At 43.1% G+C, this 19,640-nt stretch overlaps 2 protein-coding genes across 2 annotated transcripts; one reads left to right on the top strand and one right to left on the bottom strand.

Moving 5' to 3' along the window:
- Positions 1 to 7,495: 7,495 nt before the first annotated feature.
- Positions 7,496 to 11,598, bottom strand: TMEM88B (transmembrane protein 88B). Its single transcript, XM_058039387.1, has 2 exons — positions 11,329 to 11,598; positions 7,496 to 8,847 (listed from the first exon to the last, which is right to left on the bottom strand). The coding sequence occupies exons 1-2, from the start codon at positions 11,596 to 11,598 to the stop codon at positions 8,605 to 8,607; spliced, it is 513 nt and encodes a 170-aa protein (XP_057895370.1). The 3' UTR covers positions 7,496 to 8,604.
- A 4,004-nt stretch (positions 11,599 to 15,602) lies between these two features.
- Positions 15,603 to 18,742, top strand: MRPL20 (mitochondrial ribosomal protein L20). Its single transcript, XM_058039344.1, has 4 exons — positions 15,603 to 15,746; positions 16,842 to 16,952; positions 17,215 to 17,292; positions 18,159 to 18,742. Exons 1-4 carry the CDS (start codon positions 15,660 to 15,662, stop codon positions 18,333 to 18,335), a joined length of 453 nt encoding a protein of 150 aa, XP_057895327.1. The 5' UTR covers positions 15,603 to 15,659; the 3' UTR covers positions 18,336 to 18,742.
- Positions 18,743 to 19,640: the final 898 nt, after the last annotated feature.

Below are 19,640 nucleotides of genomic sequence, written 5' to 3' on the forward strand. Positions count from 1 at the left end.
TTGAAAGCTTCAGATGGAGGAGAGACTGATTCGGATCCCTCACACAATTAAAAGTCAAATATCATATACAGATGTTAGGAGAAGTTTTATAGATTTATAGTTATATTTTATAGATTTATAGTTATATTTTATACATTTTTAGTTATGTTTTATACACTTTTAGTTATGTGTTATAAGTTTATAGTTATGTTTTATAGATTTAAAGTTATATGTTATAGATTTGAAGTTATATGTTATAGATTTATAATTATGTTTTATGGATTTATAGCTATGTTTTATAGATTTTTGTTATGTTTTATAGATTTTTAGTTATATTTTATAGATTTTTAGTGATGTTTTACCGCTCTTGTGTTGTTATCAGGGTTTGGGACATTTGGGAGGGTGGGATTGTCACTGTGGCAGCACCTGATCAACAATCAAGATTAAAGGGTTTAAACTCCACCATGGACAGAGAAGAAAGAGCTCATGGGCAGAATTTAAAGGGTTAAAAGGCAAAAAATCCTGGTGGGAAAAATCCTCTGCTCTGGTGCTGTTATATTTTCTCCATTCATTCTTCTGTTGTATTTTTGATAAGGTTTTAATAAACCTTTCTCAATTTTTTTGGAAGCGAGCAGCATTTCTCACAAGTTCTCCCACTTTAAAGGTGATTTCTGCTGGTTAATTAATTTCTGCTCATTAATTTCTGCTCATCTGCAGGCCAAGGGCTCCAGGTTCATCTCGCTGACCCCAGAAATGCCAGCCTGGGCCAGGCCTGGCTCTGTCACTTCTCAGTTACCACCGGGTCATGCAGGGCTCAGCCTGGAGTCATCTCTTATTTTTGCTTGACTTGGAAGACAAACTACGAAAATAGAAGTGTTTACATCTCCCAAACACCAGTTTTATGTTTCTCAGAGGATAAGCAGGGCTGGGAATTACTCCTCCTTGTTTTTGTGAAGAGATTGGGAGTGATTTCATAGATTTATATAATATATTTTTTAAAATTTCTGAATTTAAAAATTACATTGAAATTTATATTACCATTATAAAACTATGATTCAATAATATTTAAAATATTATAAATAATATATTAAAATATTATATATAATATTATAATGTATATCACGAATATTATAGTATTATAGAATATATAAAATATATAAAATATATATACTGTATATAATATAATATAATATAATATAATATAATATAATATAATATAATATAATATAATATAATATATATTATATTATATTATATATTATATGGATAGATATTACATATTACATATAATATATTACACATATTATATATTATTAATATTATAATATATTAATATATAACTATACTATTATATATAATAGTATATAATGATATATATAAATATATTTTATTCATTATGTATTTATAAAAGATTACATTATAATACATTAGAAATATATAATGAATAATATATATAATGAACTATCTCCTAATTAACATTTATATTAAAAATGTATTTTAATATATTTAAATATATTATAACATATATTAAATAGACTTATTAATATATTATAAATATATATAAATAAATGCACATTATAAATACATACTTATATATTGATTTTATTATATTTAATTTTAATATTAATATACTAAGTAAATATTTAAATGTTTAACTATAATATATTAAAAATATTATTTAGCATTTAAATTCTATAAAATTCTATTTTAAATTAATAATTATACTACATATTAAATATAATATATAATATATTATATATATTATATGTATTATATATTATATTATATTATATTATATTATATTATATTATATTATATTATATTATATTATATTATATAAAATTATAACTTATATTAAATTCTAATAAAGTGCACCTCTCTGAGTTTCTTCCACTCTTCCAAAAGCTGCAAGATTCTGTCGAAATCTTCATAGGGACGAGAGGCTGATCCAGATCTGCCTGAACCAACTTTTCCATGCAGCTCATCCTTCCTTCAGTCCAAATCCAACCTTTCACGTTCCTCCCTGAGAACCTCCAGCAAAAAAAAGTCCTCAAAAATTTGAAATTCCTGCTCCATTTCCTTCAGGATCAGGATTTGAGTGCTTTTTTCCTCAGCTTTTTCCCCTTTCCTCACCAGGAACCCAAACAACTCCAAAACCTGGACTGAGTTCTGAGCAGCCCGAGGAGCTCTGCAGACACAGCTCCATTTTTAGCCCAGCCTATTCTTTGGATAATTTCCTTTATTTCTGGGCTCTTTGTCCCGGCTCCATCCTGTCAGCAGAGCCCAGAGCTGTGGAAAAGCCAAATTTAGGAGAATCTCCTCAGGCAGGACCTTCCTGAGGGATTTCCACCCACGTCAGGAGCTCTGATCTCCTGCATTTGTGTGTCTGCAAGAGAGGAAAAGCCCCAAAACCAACAATTTGGGGTGGTTCTTTGGTTTATTTTATTACTGTTTATTTTTTGGTTTGTTTTGGGGATTTTTGGATTTTTCCTTTTTGGTCTGTTACTTTTTGGGGTTTTTTTTTTTGGTTGGTTTTTCTTTTTGGTTTTTTGTTTGGTTTGGTTTGGTTTCTTGGGTTTTTTGTTTGGGTTTTTTGGGGTTTTTTGTTGGTTTAGGCTTTTTTTTTTGTTTGGCTTTAGTTTGGTTTTTGAGGGGATTTTTGGTTTTTTTGGGGGGTTTTTTGGTTTGGGTTGGTTGTTTTTTTGGTTTGGTTCTTTGGTTTTTTGTTTGTTTGGGGGTTTTTTTGGTTTTTTTTTATTTGGTTTGGTTTTTTGGTTTTTTTTTGGTTTTGGTTTTTTGGGAGGGTTTTGTTGGTATACTTGGTTTGGGTTCAGTGGGTTCAGTTTGGTTTTGGGGTGTTTTATTTGGTTTTTCTTTGATTTGGGTTGGTTGGGTAGGTTTGGTTTTTTGGGTTTTCCTTTTGGGTTTTTTGGGTGGATTTTTCTGGTTTTTTTGTTGTTTTTTTTTTTTTTTTTTTTTTTTTTTTAATTTGTTTTTTTTTGGGGGTTTTGTGTGTTTCTTGTTGTTGTTTTTGGTTTTTTATTTTTATTTTTTTGCTTTTTCCCTCTGCATGGATGCAGAGCGCAGCAGGAACCCCCAGGCCTTCTTTTAGGGCTTTAAAAATTCCCCACAAAAAATTCATTTCTCATTTTAATTTGCTGCCCAGGCAATGCCAGGACAGTGGGGGGCTCTCTGTCCTTCCTCCCACGCCAGCCTGGGCACAAACTGCAATTCCAGAAAAGGAGATTTGTGCAAACCACAAATCCCAAACAATCCCCATCTCTTCTGGGCATAAAGGACTTTTGTTCCAGAGCTGGCTGCAGGAATTCCTGAACGATGAAAGAACAAGCAGAGAACAAAAATCCCCCCACAAATCAGGGGCAGAAATCTCCTCTCTGCTCTGCCACGGGGTGGTCAAGCTGTTTCTACAATATAAATTTGCTTTTTCAGCCATAAAGAAGTGAAATTGTTGGGCAGAAATGTTCTCTCTGCTCTTCCGCAGGTGTAGGAAGATCTCAAAAAGACCCTGATACAAAAAAAGCTCAAATAAATATTATATCTATATAAAAATATACATAAATATATATATAAATATATGAAAATATATAAACAATATATAAATACAAATAGAAATATACCTATAAATAGAAATACACCTATACCTATACCTATACTTATACCTATACCTATACCTAGAAATAGAAATAGAAATAGAATTTGAAAAGACCTTTATATCACATGGTGGATCAGGCTCTTTATGCAAGATAAATTTTCTTTTTCAGCCACAAATAAGTGAAATTGTTGGGCAGAAATGTCCTTTCTGCTCTTCCACAGGTGTAGGAAGACCTCAAAAACACCCTGATATCAAAAAAACTCAAATATATCTATCTATATCTATATCTATATCTATATCTATATCTATATCTATATCTATATAATATATAATATATAATATATATATAAAATTCAAAAAGACCTTTATATCATATGGTGGATCAGGCTCTTTCTGCATGATAAATTTGCTTTTCCAGCCAAGAAAGAAGAGGTAGAATGTGAATTCAGAGCCCATCCACATTCCCCACTTGCCAACAGGGATAAAATAAATAAAAATTAAAAAATAAAATAAAATAAAATAAAATAAAATAAAATAAAATAAAATCCAGGAAGAAGCATTAGGAAGGAAGAATTCCTGGGAGGAATTATGGGGAAATGAGGGAGGAATTGAAGTGCTCAGAGTCTGAGGGTTCTGAACAGATCAGCCACATGTGGAAATCTGCATTTACAGCAAAATCCTGAAGAATGACCCTAAAAATCCCCCCAAAATGGGATGGGTCTCTGGGAATGCCACTAAAAATCGAGAAAAATGGGAAAAGCAAAACCAGCTGCAGCCACACCAAATCCTGAAAATTTCCCTGAAATTTCCACTCAGTTCTCTGAAAATCTGCAATTCCAGCCATCCGCTCAGAACTTCCACTTCCATTTTCTCCAAAGGACAACCAGATATTGCTGTAAATAAAAAATCTGCAGATATTTCAGTACAAATGGGGTGGAAAAGAGGGAGGAAGTGTGGCAGATCCTGTTTTGCAGACTTCTCCCACACATGGGGATTTTTCTGCCTCTGCTCGGCTTCCTGGCACCTGTCAAGGACGCTGCTTGGCCAAAAAAAGCCACCCAGAGCTTCTCTCCTGATTTATTTTCTCCTTTTTCCACCATCTCCAGGGTTTGCAAGCCGGGCAGGAATGGAGGGAACACCTGGAACAGGAGGGGAAAATGTCCCAGAGGGGAAAACAAGGGAAATTGAACCGCGAAATTTTAATGAAAAAGGGAATTTTTTGATCCCTTTTTATTAAAGTTATTGAGTTTATTAAAGTGAGTTTATTAAAGTGAGGTTTTTTATTAATTTTATTAAAGCAGCCCCTCTGATTATTCATGTTACTGCTTCCATCAAGGTTTCTCTCCCTTCAGGGAATTCCGGCAAATCTCCAAATTCTGGTGGAATTCTGGGGTTCTCCCCTGTTCTCTCCTGGCCCAATCCATGGAGGGTGTGAGGAGACCCCACTGCTGCAGTTTCATAATTAACCCAGCAAAAATCACAATTTTTCACCCCACGTGTCAGACCCTGCCCTGAATCCAGCGTTTTTCCAGGGCTGCAGATCAAAAAGCAGATCCAAGGATTCCTGGAATTATCTTTTTGTTAGAGATGATCATTAATTAAGTGTATAATCCTGAATCATCTTTTGGTACAGCTGATCATTAATTAATCATTAATTAAGTGTGTATAGTCCTGAATCATCTTTTTTTACAGTTGATCATTAATCAGGGTGACAGGACTTTGCTGGGAGCAGCTCTGCAAGGAGCAGGGGAGATGGAGATTGAGGCAGGAAGGATCCCAAATCCTGGAGGGTCCCAAATCCTGGAGTGTCCCAAATCCTGGAGTATCCCAAATCCTGCAAGATCCCAAATCCTTCATGGTCCCAAATCCTGCAGGGTCCCAAATCCTGGAGGATCCCAAATCTTGCAGCATCCCAAATCCTTGAGCATCCCAAACCCTGCAGGATCCTAAACCCTGGAGGATGCAAAATCCTACAGGATCCAAAATCCTGCAGGATCCCAAATCCTTCATGGTCCCAAATCCTGCAGGATCCCTAATTCTGGAGGATCCCAAATCCTGCAGGATCCCAAATTCTTGAGGATCCCAAATCCTGCAGGGTCCCAAACCCTGGCAGATCCCAAATTCTGCAGGGTCCTAGATCCTGGAGGATCCCAAACCTTGCAAAGTCCCAAACCCTGCAGGATCCAAAATCCTGGAGGATCCCAAACCCTGGAATGTTCCAAATCCTTGAGCATGGTCCCAAATCCTGCAGGATCCTCCAGGATCCCAAACCCTGCAGGATCCCAAACCCTTCAGGATCTCAAATCCTGGAAGATCCCAAACCCTACAGGATCCTAAACCCTGCTGGATCCCAAATCCTGGAGGATCTCAAATCCTTGAGCATCCCAAACCCTGGAGGATCCCAAATCCTGGAAGATCCCAAACCCTACAGGATCCCAAACCCTGCTGGATCCCAAATCCTGGAGCATCCCAAACCCTGGAGGATCCCAAATCCTGCATGATCCCAAACCCTGCATGATCCCAAACCCTACAAAGCCCCTTTTGCCCCACAGAGTGAGCCACAGGAGCATCACAAAGCCCCAAACATTTCAGTTTCTGGTGCTGAACGTTCCAGCCACGGGAGGAGCTCCAAGAGTGACCTCATGGAAATGTCTGCAGCCAGAGGAAAACACTTGGCCCGGATTTAGAGGGAATTTTCTGCTCTCCAGGATGTCCACGGGGTTCTCTGAGCAGCCTCATCCAGCAGAGGAGGTTCCTCTCTCCTTCAAAAAAATTTGGGTTTTTTTGTCTTCAGTTTTTCCTTTTAATCATTATCTTGCTGTGGAGTGGCTCAGCACCAGCACAACCTTGCTGCTTCTTGGTGGGATTGTTTTCCTCTCTCCTTCAAGGCTGTTCTGGGATAAAAAAAAAATTGATTTTTTTGGTCTCCTGTTTTTCCTTTTAATCAATATCTTGCTCTGCAGTGGCTCAGCACCAACACGGCTTTGGGATTGGTTTCCTCTCTCCTTCAAGGCTTTTCTGGGATAAAAAATTAGATTTTTTTGGTCTCCTGTTTCCCCCTCTTGCTGTGGAGTGGCTCAGCACCAGCACAGTTTCACAGCTTTGCTGCTTCTTGGTGGGATGAATTCAGCTTCACCCCGGAGCTGCAGCACTGCTGGGAATTTTTTATCCCCCAAAAATTCATATATTAAATTCATATATTAAATTAATTTAATTCAAATTAAAGGAATTAAATTAATTTAATATATATAAAATATAAAATATAAAATACTCTGTGGAGTATTTTATATTTAATAGATTATATTTTATATTTTATATTTTATACTTCATATTTCATATTTCATATTTTTTTTTATATATATATTAAATGCCAACTGAAATACAATTTTGCTTTCTTGGGGAGGCTGTAACAAATAACTCTGGGTTTCTCGGCAGCCCTACCACACTGAGGGATGTTTTCCTTTTAAAAGCAGTTGGATTGAACAACAGGCGAGCAAAAGGAACAGCAGCTCATATCAAATATCTGCACCCAGTGAGCAGACAGAGCCCTCAGGCAAAACCTCGTTATCCTCCAGCAGATCTCCCTGCCTGGAACAGAACTTTCTTGTTTTTCTTCAGTCTTGTCAGAAAATGTCAGCTTGTTTGTCAAACCAAATAAAAAAACCTCCTTTTTTTTCCCTCTCCAGTTCACTCCCCCCTGTAGCCACCCCTGGTTATTCCTCTGGGTGGTATCAGGGCAAATAGCAGGAAAAATCAACCAGAAAATTGATTTTTAAAAATAAAAATTAAAAGAAAATCATCAGATAGAGAACAAAAATTCCATTTTACCTCACAGTGCTACCAAGTGGAGAACAAGAGGTGGTTCTGCTGCAGGAGGGCTTTGAGACACAACAAACTCCTCAGGAGGGGTTGGGCACAAACTTTATTTGTACAGAAAACTGGGAATGGCTCTGAAGGGGACAAAGGGGACAGCAGGCAGTGACGGCAGGAACAACACCAAAAACAACACCAAAAACAACACCAAAAACAACAGCAGAGAGGGTTTGGGGGGATGGAGCTGCCCTGCCCACCCCACACCTGTCCCACCTGTGTTTCCAGTCAGTTCCAGATTTTTGGGGTAAACCACAGGGGGATTTGGAAGGATGAAGCTGCCTTGGGATTTTTGGGATAAACCAGAGGGTGATTTAGGAGGATGAAGCTTCCCTGGGATTTTTGGGGTAAACCAGAGGGGGATTTGGAAGGATGAAGGTGCCCTGCCCACCCCATACCTGTCCCATGCTGTGTCTCCACTCTGTTCCAGATTTTTGGGATTTTTGGAATAAACCACAGGGTGATTTCCTTGATTTAGGAGGATGAAGCTGCCCTGCCCACCCCACACCCGTCCCATGCTATATTTTCACTCAGTTGCAGATTTTTGGGATAAACAAGAGGGGGATTCGGAAGGATGGAGCTGCCCTGCCCTCCCCATACCCGTCCCACACTGTGTCTCCATTCCATTGCAGATTTTGGGGATTTTTGGGATAAATCACAGAGTGGTTTAGGAGGATGGAGCTGCCCTGCCCACCCCACACCTGTCCCACTCTGTGTCTCCATTCCATTGCAGATTTGGGGGATTTTTGGGATAAATCACAGAGTGATTTAGGAGGATGGAGCTGCCCTGCCCACCCCACACCTGTCCCACTCTGTGTCTCCCACTCTGTTGCAGATTTTGGGGATTTTTGGGATGAACCAGAGGGGGATTTGGAAGGATGAAGCTGTCCTGGGATTCTGGGGATAATCCAGAGGGTGATTTCCTTGATTTAGGTGGATGAAGCTGCCCTGCCCTCCCCACACCTGTCCCACGTGTGTTTCCACTCCATTGCAGATTTTGGGGATTTTTTGGGATATTTTTGGGATTTTTTGGGATACACCACAGTGTGCCCAGGCTGAGGAGTGGCACCTCCCCGCGGAGGGCCGAGGATGATGATGATGATGATGGGGCACAGGGAGGGGACCCCGCTGGTGCTGCAGGCTCACACCCAGGCCTTGAGCTGGCGGCTGCAGCCCCTGGCCCAGCAGCAGCGGCCCCCCTTGTAGAGGGCCAGGCTGTAGGGCTGGAAGCACACCAGCAGCTGCAGGCGCCGGGCCAGGCTGCAGTAGATGGCCATGGCCACCACCAGCAGCGGGGACATGATGACAAAGCCCAGGATGATGAGGGCAGAGGAGCTGTTGTCGTCCAGGAGGCTCTTGCAGTAGCGGGCGGAGGAGTGCAGCACCTGTGGGGGCACAGAGAGGCACAGCCAGGATCAGAACGCGGGGAAAGGGCTCCAAAAAGTGAGCAACGAAAAAGCACTGTCTATAGTTCCCTGCAAGGTGGGCGTGGGTTGGGGTTCCTCCTTCTCCAGGAAATGACAGAACCAGAGGACACAACCTCGAGCTGCACCAAGGGAAATTCAGGTTGGATATTGGGAAGGAGATTTTTACAGAAAGGTGATAAAGTGTTTTACAGAAAGGGGATAAAGTTTTTTACAGAAAGGGGATAAAGTTCAGGAATGGCTGCCCAGGGAGGTGCTGCAGTCCCCATCCCTGGGTGTGTTTAACAAAGCCTGGATGTGGCACCGGGTGCCAGGGCTGAGTTGAGGGGTTGGGGATGGGTTGGACTCAATGGTCTTTAAGGTCTCTTCCATCCTGGGGATTCTGAGAATTCTGTGATTCTGTGGATTCTGTGAAAAGTCCCCCATTAACCCAACTCTGCCAGAGCCACCCCTGTCATGTGGCCTGGTGCTGACAGCAGTGGCCAAAACACCCCTGAGTTTCCAATGTTTCCATGGAAAAAGAAAACATTTTTCTTTTGCTCCCTCTCTCAGAGCTGAGCAATCCTCAGGCACAGTCTGTGACAGAAATCACATCTTAATCAAGCTTTTAATTCTCCCTGTGAGACAGGAGCACTGCGCACTGACCCTGGAGCAGGGAACACTCATTTTATTCAGTCATCCAATAGCCTTGGATAGGCACAAACCAAATCAAAAAAACCTCCTGGTGCTACATTGGTGTGGGTGGCACAACGCTGGGAAGAACAAAAAATAAATAAATTAAATAACATCTATATAATTTTATAAAATATGTATTATAATTGTATATAATATATATTTTATATAAATAAAATGAAATATAAATAATATATCAATATATAAATAAAAACAAATAAAAATACAGAAATCTGTTAGATTCTGCACAAACTAAATCCAAAGAAACTCCTGGTGCTACATTGGTGTGAGTGGCACAACATTGGGAAGAACAATAAATAAATAAATAAAATAACATCTATTTAATTTTATTTAAAAGGTATTATACTATAAATTGATATAATATATATCTTTTAATATAAATAAAATAAATATAAATTATATATAAATATATAAATAAAATAAATATATAAATAAAGAAATCTGTTAGATTCTGCAGACAGATTCTGCTCATCCCATGGCTCTCCAGAGCCCTTTGTGTTCTGCTCTCTGTGTACACTCATTTCTGCCTGAAAACCCTGCCAGAAATGACCACTTGCAAAGAAAACCTCTCTGGGCCAGCCTGAGTGGTGCTCAGAGCCCTCCTTTCATGCTGGCACTCGCTTGTTCTGCACTCCAAATGCTGCAGGCAGCCTCTGACTTTATTCTTTTCTCCTTTCAGCAGCGAAAGGAACACAATGATGCTAAAACCCAACAATAAATCCATCTAATGGAGCTGCAGTGCAGAAATCAGCCCCTGGCTGCTGGGGAGCCACTCAAAAACCGCGGCCCAAAGTCAGGGGCTGCTCTGCCGAAGCCACAATTCCTTGCTATGATTGCATTGAAGGAAAAGCTGAGTTTAAAAATCTCCTCACAGCTCCCAGCAGTTTTCACTTCTGGCGCACTTGGCTGCGCTCAAAAACATTCTGCGTCTCCTCAAAGCCTCTGAGTGTGTGTGCAAAGCAGAACTCGGGGTTTTCCAAGGTGAGGGAAGCTGGAAGGGGCAGTTCTGGGAGGGTTTTTTCCCATTTTCAGTCCCTGTTTATGACTTATGAAAAAGGCACATTGAGCTGGTGTAACTACCCAAGGCTGCAAGGAAAACAGGGAATTGCTTTTGGTCAGCTGATCCCAAAAGTGTTTAAAGGAATATAGCAAGAAGGGATTGGTAAATAAGGAAATGATGCAATGCAGAGGGCAGCAAACAGAGCCTGGATGGACAAAGGAGTCTTATTTTTGGTGTGAGGAATGCACAGAATTGTTGGGAGCAGGAATGTTAGATTGGCACAAGAAAAGGATTAGATATTCTGTCAGATTTTACTGATCCTAATTAGGCAGATCCTAATGGATCTTAAATTTAACTCAACAGAAAGCAGCAAACCCCACCAGAGCCCAGGCAGGGCTGTGAGCTCTGGAGCTCTCAGCGACAGAAATCCCAGGGAAGAGAGAAATAATTGCGAAATTAAAATGCAAACAGCAATTCCATCAGGGCAGGGAGTGTGTTCACCTCACCTGGCACCTCGGCTTGGCACTTCCAGGGGGACACAACTCCACTGCCCAATTTCCATGGGGACACCACTCCACTGCCCAATTTCCCACAATACCTGTCCTTGTCAGCCCAAGCTATTCACACAGGGAAAAATCTGTGCCCAAAGCCAAACCCTGAGGAATTTTCCTGTCCCTTTCCAGGCACTGCTCAGCTGGGGCTCAGAGGGACCCTCAGGTGTGGCCCTGCCCTTGAGGAGTGGCTCTTACCTGGGAGTGGCACTGGAAGCCAAAGTAAACCACCACGATGGTAGGAAGGAGCACGACGGTGAAGATCACAAACATCAGGAGCAAATTCAGGAGGAAAACCAGGCAGTTCATGGTTCCTATCAGCAGGGTCCAGGCCAGGCAGCAGCAGGGGCTGCGGGGCTGCCTGGGCAGGAGCTGCTCGTCCATGTCGTACGGGGGGAGCCCAGGGATCATTCGGGATTTTTCTGATGGGATTTCTGCTCCAAAGTCCTCAGGCTCCTGACCGGGCATCCTTCAAGGAGATCCACCGAGCCACGCTCTTCTCCAAAAGTATTTCCTTGCTTTTGGTCTGGCAGAGGTGGGAAGGAGCTTGCAAAGGGTTCTTCTGTCTCCTTCAGGAGCCCTCAGGCAGAGATCATCGTGGGGCAGCAAGGAAAGGTCTCCCTGCTCCCTGCTCAACACAATTTGCTTCCTTTCAGATGCTTTTCCCAGCCTCTCCCAAAGCAGATCTGCTGGAAGTTTGGCAGTAATTTTTATTTTGGTTTAGAATCCTGAGTCCTGCTGAATTTTGCTGTTGTTTTTCCCAAAATTCCGATCCCAAGAGGTCCCAAAGGGTGGCTGTGGTGGCTGTGATGGGCTGCTCAGTGGGCTTTGGTATCCCCCTCCAACTTGGAGCTCAGCTGGGTAGTCAGGATGTCAGGTTTGGGTTCAGCATGTCAGGGTTAGGTTCAGGGTTTCAGGCTCAGGTGTTCAGAATATCAGCCTTAGATGTTCAGAATATCAGCCTTAGGTGCTCAGGATGTCAGTCTTAAATTCAGAATATCAGGCTCAGATGTTCAGAATATCAGGCTCAGATGTTCAGAATATCAGGCTTAGGTTCAGAATATCAGCCTTAGATGTTCAGGCTTAGATCTTCAGGATTTCGGGCTCAGGTGTTTAGAATATCACGCCTGGATGTTCAGGATGTCAGGCTCAGGTGTTCAGCAGATCAGGCTCGGGTGTTCAGATCAGGCTTAGGCTCAGAATATCAGGTTTAGGTGTCCAGAATATCAGACTAGGATGTTCAGGATTTCAGGCTCAGGTGCTCAGAACACCAGGCTTAGATGCTCAGGATGTCAGGCTTAAATTCAGAATATCAGACTCAGGTGTTCAGAATATCAGGCTTAGGTTCAGAATATCAGGCTTAGATGCTCAGGATGTCAGGCTCACGTGTTCAGCAGATCAGGCTCAGATGTTCAGCAGATCAGGCTTAGGTGCTCAGAATATCAGGCTTAGGTGCTCAGAATATCAGGTTTAGGTGTTCAGAATATCAGGTTTAGGGACCCCCAGGCAGCTCCTTGTCTTCAAATCACCTTTCCATGCTCTCCAGGTGTATCCCAGCAGATGTTGCTGCCCAGGTCTCACCCCAGGGAGGTGAGCAGAGCAGAGGAAGGGCAGGAGCTGTTTCCCAGCTCTGAGCCCCTCCCGTGCAGCAGGGATGGGAGCAGTGTGTGGTGCTGTCACTGCAGCCACTCGCTCCCAGCACTGAGGTCCCTTCTGAGCTCAGCTTTGCTGCGTTTACAGAACAGCCTCAGTGCTCTCTGTGCTGGCCAATCCTCCACATCTGCCTCCCCACGCTCCAGCCATCCATCCCCGGGTCAAGATGGTCTCTCTCCAACTTTAATTATTCTGCCTCTGGTTCATTTTCTAAAATTCCTCTCTAGATTAAATAAAGAAAAAAAAAAACCCTAAGAGAAATTGATAATAATCACTGTATTCCTCAGAAATCATCTGTCCCCTGCAGTCATCTGGTGTTGTTTGCAGAACATATTGATACTCTCGTAGAGGAGGCACAGCAATTATCAATTATTTCATCTCCCTCATAAGATCAATATTATTTAAGAATTTCAGCCCCATCTCCGTGCCTGTGCAGCCTCCAAGACAGAGTGGCAGTAATAAGAGAGAGATATTAAAAAACACAGAGAGAAACAAGCTCTGAAGCAGAGAGCAGAGTGTGACAAGTCCATTTCCATCCTGTTCTTCCCTGCACTCCAGGGCTGGATGGCTCCCAGGGGGGTTTGCAAGGCAGCAGCCTCCACTCAAGCTGCAAAATGTGAAATCTCTTCTCAGATCTGTCCAGACATCCCAGGGGAAATAACTGCTGGATCCATCCTGTTTTCAGGGCTGCACAGGCCAGAGAGAGCGTTAATAATAAAATCTGGAGCTGTGCAGGAAACCATAAATGTGACAAGTGGTAGGGAGCTCTGGGAGCCTCAGTGGTTCCTCTGCCTGTCTAAATTCTGGTTAGATTTAAAGACACAATATTTTTCAAACTTGAAGTGGAAAAAAAGGAGGAGTCACACAAACAGAAAGAACCCAAACTCAAAACTATAGGAAGAGAAATCAATTTTAGGCTTAAACCGTGGAAAGATTAACTCAGGGCTGGGCAGCTAAAAATCCTACAGCTGCTTTTACCATCTGCTGGTGATGGCACAGGGTGTGGTGAAATACAATTTAAGCATTCATAAAAGTGCCAAAAATTCTAAGAAGCTTTGCTAAATCCAGGGAAACTTTCCAAAGTTCTTTTGCTGTCATGAAAATGTGTTTTAACCTTTTCAGGAAGGTCTGAAAATGTATTTTAACCTTTTCAGGGAGGTCTGAAAATTGTGTTCTGTACATTTATTGTCTACTGGTTCTTGTAATAACCAAGTGAACTTTGTGTCAGACAAACCTCAGTGATATTGAGAAAGATTTCTCTGAAATTTCCACATTCTTGACAAGAACTTTCCCAGAAGTGGGGAAGATCTTGGTGATTGATGATGGAGCAGTTTACAACAGGAGCATGATTGCTTTGAGATGCTGGAAGTGGTGATGATTTAAAAAAAATCCATCAGTTCTCTGACGCTGAGACTACTGCTCCCATGGAATAATTTTCTGGCAGCACCATCTTGTGGTTTGCACAGCTCATAAATTTTCCATTTATGTGTCCCATTCTCCAACCCTAACCCTTGCAGGATGATGTAAGGTTTGTTACCCACTATGGAATCCTTCCAGCCACTGAAAACAACACCAAACCTGCTCACACTGGTGGCTGGAGCACTGCTGGGGATGCAAAATCCCAAATTCCTCACTGAGCTGTGGGAATGCACACTCCAAACAGCCCAGCTCCTTTTTCCAGGGGATTTTGGTACAACCCCAGTGTGTGTGCCTGCTTCCAGCTGAGCCGTGGGTTTGGGCTGCCTTGGTCACACCTCAGGCAGGTGGTGAGGGCACAACAGAGGGCTGGGATCAGGTAAAAGGTTCTTCACCCAAAGGTGAAGGTTTCTGGTGACCTGAGGGAATGGCTGGAGCTGTGTCAGGGGAGGTTTAGGTCAGATTTTGGGAAAGGTTTTTCCCCCAGAGAGTTCTGGGGCACTGCCCAGGCTCCCCAGGGAATGAGAGCTCCGGGAGGGTTTGGACAACGCTCTCAGGGATGCACAGAGTGGAATTTCGGGGTGTCTGTGCAGGGCTGGGCGCTGGGCTGGATGATCCCTGTGGGTCCTTTCCTACTCAGGATATTCCGTGATTCCATGGCTGAACTCGGGCTGGGGCAGAGGATGCCCAGCACGGGGAAAAGGCACTGTGCTGTGAGAGAGGAGATGAGGGAGGTGGAAAAGCCGGAGAATGACCGGGAAAGGGGCCGGGAAAAGGGCTGGGGACAGGACTGGAGGAAGGGCAAGGGGAAGATCGGGAGAAGGGGGAAGAACTGGAGGAAGGGCTGGAAGAACGACTGGGAAGGATCTGGGCAAGGACCGGGGAAAGGACCGGGAAGGCTCGGGGGATGGACCGGGGTAAGAACCGGGGCAAAGACTGGAAGAAGGACCGGAGGAAGGACTAGAGGAAGGTCCGGGAAGACTCAGGGGAAAGACTGGAGGAAAAACCACAGGAAGGACCGGAGGAAGAATCGGAGGAAGGACGAGGAAGGCTCGGGGCCAGAAACGGTGGAAGGATCAGAGGAAGGACCGGAGGAGGGACTGGAAAAAGGACGAGGAAGGCTCGGGAGCAGAATCAGAGGAAGAACCGGGAAGGCTCGTGGGTAGGACCGGAGGAAGGATCAGAGGAAGAACCGGGGGAAGGACTGGAAAAAGGACGGGAAGGCTGGGGGGCAGGATCAGAGGAATAACCAAGGGAAGGTCCAAAGGAAGCTCCGGGGAGGCTCGGGGACAGGATGAGAAGAAGCAGCGGGGGCCGGCTCAGAGGAAGCCCGGCTCAGAGGAAGCTCGGCCAGGCTCGAAGGCAGGCTCAGGGAGGGCCGGGCAGGTCGGTGCCGCCCCGGAAGGAAGGAAGGAAGGAAGGCAGAACACAGGGAAGCAGGCAGGCACCGTGCCGCAGCCATGGTGGTGCTGAGCGCGGCGCGCTGGCTGCGCAGCCGCCTCTCGGATCGCTTCTGGAGGGTGCAGGAGGTGCTCAAGTACGCGCGGGTGAGTGCGGGGTCCCCGCCGCTGTCCCCGGCACTGCCCTGTGCCCCGGGCACGGTCCCGGAGCCGGGAATGCACCATCCCTGCAGGGCTGGAAGGGCTCTGGAGCAGCCTGAGGGATCCCTGCCCATAGCAGGCCGGGAATGCCCCAGCCCTGCAGGGCTGCAAGGGCTGTGGAGCGGCCTGAGGGGTCCCTGCCCACAGCAGGGCTGGCACCGGCTGTGCTCGGAGCTCCCTTGTCCACCCGAACCATTCCGGGCTTTTCTCTTGCTATAAAAGTGGTCTGTGTTTCATTAAATGCAGCTGGGCTGGTTGTGTTTCCTTCTGAGTGTTTTTGCTTTGTTTGTTTTTCTGGGCAAAGAAAAAATTAACCTTGTTCTCAAGTGCAGTTTGGATTTCTGCTGGAGTTCAAGCTGCTATGCTGAGGCTAGGAATGAACCTTTCTCAAGGGCATCCTAGGCACTATGATAAAGTTCTTAAAATTACATCTTGCTGTAATGCTGAGATAGAAGAGTTGAAGGAAATGAGAATATTTTGGTTTTGTAGCACCTAAGCTGCCCACAGTATCAGTTATTCCTGGTGCAGCACCGGCTGCTTTCTCCTGTGTTGCGTTAGAGGGATGGCAGAGAACAAATTTAATTTTTTTTCTGTTTGATAATTTTTTTTTTCTGTTTGATAAATATTCCTTCCTCATCCCTGTGTTCCTACAAACACAACAGAGGGGAGCTGAGGAATGAGAATAAATATGTGAATTCAGTGTATGATTTTGTAATTGCCTTTCCCACAGAACCACAGCCCAAAGCGAGGCCTGGTTTTGCCTCTGCTAAGCTGAGATTTTTCCACCCTGCTCCAACTCCTCAGCTTCAGATTTTTCATGAAAAAAATTATATTTCCATGCTATTATATTCCATATGATATTATTTTTCATATATTTCCAAGATAAAAAGAATATTTTCATTATGTGCCAGCTGAAGGCTTAGGGGGTGCTTGTGAAGGTTTCCGTGATCGTCATTATGCAGAACTGAGAATGCAAATGAGCTTTATTAGTGTTATAGATTTAAATTAATTAAATAAGACCATTATGGGGGTTTTTTGCAGCATTTTCGAGGCAGGAAGAACCGCTGCTACAAGCTGGCAGTGAGGAGCGTCCGCAGGGCTTTCGTGAAGTCCACCAAGGCCAGGAGGGAGAAGAAGAGATTCCTCAGAGCGGTAAAGAGCCAAATGTTGGGTGGAAACATCAAAATGGGAGCCAGGCAGGAGTGAAGCAGCTGCTTTTCTTACTCTGGGGGGGTTTATTTAAAAAAAAAAAAAAGAGTGAAAAGTTGGAGTTTAAAGCAGCGTTTTCTTGTGGGTCCCTTCCACCTCAGGATATTCCATGAAAATATTATAATTTATATTTAATAAGTGTGGGCAGACAAGGGTTTATTTTATAGTGTTTTATCATGCAATATATTGATTTTTACACCTTCAGCTCTGGATCACAAGGATTGAGGCAGCTTCCCTTGAACATGGTTTGAAGTACCCAGCCTTCATAAGCAACCTGGCCAAGGTAAGGATGTGGTTTGGAGGATAATTATTTACTAATTAGAGAGATGAAAGGCTTGTGAAAGCAGTTCCATCCACTTCAGGAACTAAGTTCTGCCCTAAACTATTTCTCTTCCCTTTTATCCTGGTGAACTTTGTGGCTTTACCTCATGTTCTGTCCCCAAAACTTAGGAATGGGATTTTTAAAATGCTTTTTTGTGAGCATTCAGTGACAGCTGCTTTTCCTTTTACTTCAAGAAATTTAAAAATACAAAACTTGTGTTAGCAAAAACCTCAAAAACCTAAGAAATCCTTATTTTTTTCATTATAATTGTGATTTGGTGAGCGTGGAGAATGCAGAAACTTGGTGCCATTGTCCCTTGTTTTTAAAACAATTCGTTTCACTTTGGTGATTCTGTTTTAATTTTTTTTTTGAGCTGAAATGGATGCTATGGATTAACCTGGCCTTGAGGCAGAATTAGAGATTTTTCTTCACTTCTTGGTTTCTACCAGAAAAACTTTAGAGAAAGTCAGGAAATAATTTTTACATGGTAGGTTAATGAGACATTCATGGCCAGGGAGTGTCTGACAGTCTTAAACAGCTCCAAATTGCACAGGGTAGAAAAAAGTTAATCTGCTTTAAGACCTCAGGTCTTAAGCCTTAAGAGGGTTTAATCATACTTAATGAAGGGTGTTTATATAAACAGTAAAGAGCATTCATTATATTTAATAAAGGGTGTTCATTATATTTAATACATTTAATTTTATTTAATAATAAAATTTTACTATATTTAATAAAATCTATTTAAATTAAATATTTTTAAAACTAAGCATTGCAGTGTTGCTCCTAAGAATCACAGTCCTTAACTAACAATTTTTTCTTGCCTTTAGTCCCAGGTGGAGCTGAACAGGAAAGTTTTGGCTGACTTGGCTATTTATGAGCCAAAGACATTCAAATCCCTGGCAGCTTTAGCCCAGAGGAGGAGACAGGAAGGGTTCCTGGCTGCCCTGGGAGATGGAAAAGAACCTGAGGGGATATTTTCACGAATTGTGCACCACTCCTATTGATATCAGAGCCTGTGTGTGTGTTTTAGAAGCAGGGGTTTGATTGTGATGCAAACCTGTCGTGGGACTGCTGCTGAAAAATGGAAAATGTGGAACAAATCCTCTGAGGATCATGTGGGTGTGAAGCTTCTCCTTGATGGCTTTTTCCCTGTGTTGTTGTCACTGAAACCCGTTAAATTAAAAGCACACTTCAAGATTAGCAGTCAGGCCACACAGTGGCTTAATAAAGGTTTTTTTTTTTTTTTGGTGACTGCTAGTAGAAAATAAATTTGATTTGTGTGGTGAATTCTGAATGGAGAGAACACTGGGATGGGAGGGAATGTTGACCCTCACAGGTGGAGCCTGGGAGCTAAGGATACACATAGTTTGTACTTTAAAGATTTAATAAAGAGATTTTTATTGAAAACTGCTATGGGGAAACAATTTGTGTTAATTTTGGCACTTCAGTGGGAAAATACAGCTGGGGGATGGAGGGAGGGCAAGATGTCAACCCTCACACACAGCCCCTGTGTTAAGGACACATATAAGAACTTATAAAGGTAGTTTTAAGAACTTTATAAGAACTTATAAAGATAAATTTTTTGTAATTGCTGTGGAGAAAAAACTTTTGTGGTGAGTTCTGGCACTGCACAGCAAAAAACCAGCCTAGAGTGTGACGGAGATGTCAGCCCTGAGACACGAACCCCGACAGCCCTCAGGTGAAGGACAAACATAACCTATTCTGTTAAGGACTTAATATTAAACATATTTTTGGTACAACATTGTGTTGGCAACTGCTACGGGGAAACAATTTTTGTGGTGAAATTCTAGCATGGGGAAAACCCAGCCGGGGTGGGGAGCGGCATGTCGGCACTTCATACAAACCTCGGCGGGCCCCACGTTAAGGACACACATTGTGTGTTTTTTTAGGGAATTAACAGAGATATTTAACACGGTGAGCACATAGTGTGGTGCTTTAGGGAGTTAACAAAAATATTTAACTGGGTGAGCGCATAGTGTGGTTTTTTACGGTGTTAACGGAGATATTTAATTGGGTAAGCGCATAGTGTGTTTTTTTTACGGAGTTAACAAAGATATTTAACTCGGTGACCGCTCAATTCCAGCCCCCCACGCCCGTCCCCGCACGGCCCCGGCTCTGAGGGCGCCGCGGCCCCGCCCTGTCCGGATTCCCGGCCGCTGCGTCACCCCGCCGCGCGCGGCCCGGGCGGCGTCCTGCGTCACGGCTTCTCAGCCAATCAGCGGCCGCGGCCCCGCCGCGCTCCGCCAATCGGCGTCGGGCGGATGCTGGTGGGGGAAGGAGACGGAGCG

Source organism: Melospiza georgiana, chromosome 22 (genome assembly GCF_028018845.1).
Source record: "Melospiza georgiana isolate bMelGeo1 chromosome 22, bMelGeo1.pri, whole genome shotgun sequence".
Classification (NCBI taxonomy): Eukaryota; Metazoa; Chordata; class Aves; order Passeriformes; family Passerellidae; genus Melospiza; species Melospiza georgiana.

What these genes read in the sequence shown, in the direction of transcription:
- TMEM88B (XM_058039387.1), bottom strand. Translation starts at nt 11,598, where the DNA reads ATGCCCGGTCAGGAGCCTGAGGACTTTGGAGCAGAAATCCCATCAGAA. An exon ending in GCTTCCAGTGCCACTCCCAG is followed by an intron (nt 8,848 to 11,328) that starts GTAAGAGCCACT and finishes GTGCCCCCACAG; the next exon opens with GTGCTGCACTCCTCCGCCCG.
- MRPL20 (XM_058039344.1), top strand. Translation starts at nt 15,660, where the DNA reads ATGGTGGTGCTGAGCGCGGCGCGCTGGCTGCGCAGCCGCCTCTCGGAT. An exon ending in AGAAGAGATTCCTCAGAGCG is followed by an intron (nt 16,953 to 17,214) that starts GTAAAGAGCCAA and finishes TTACACCTTCAG; the next exon opens with CTCTGGATCACAAGGATTGA. An exon ending in TCATAAGCAACCTGGCCAAG is followed by an intron (nt 17,293 to 18,158) that starts GTAAGGATGTGG and finishes TCTTGCCTTTAG; the next exon opens with TCCCAGGTGGAGCTGAACAG.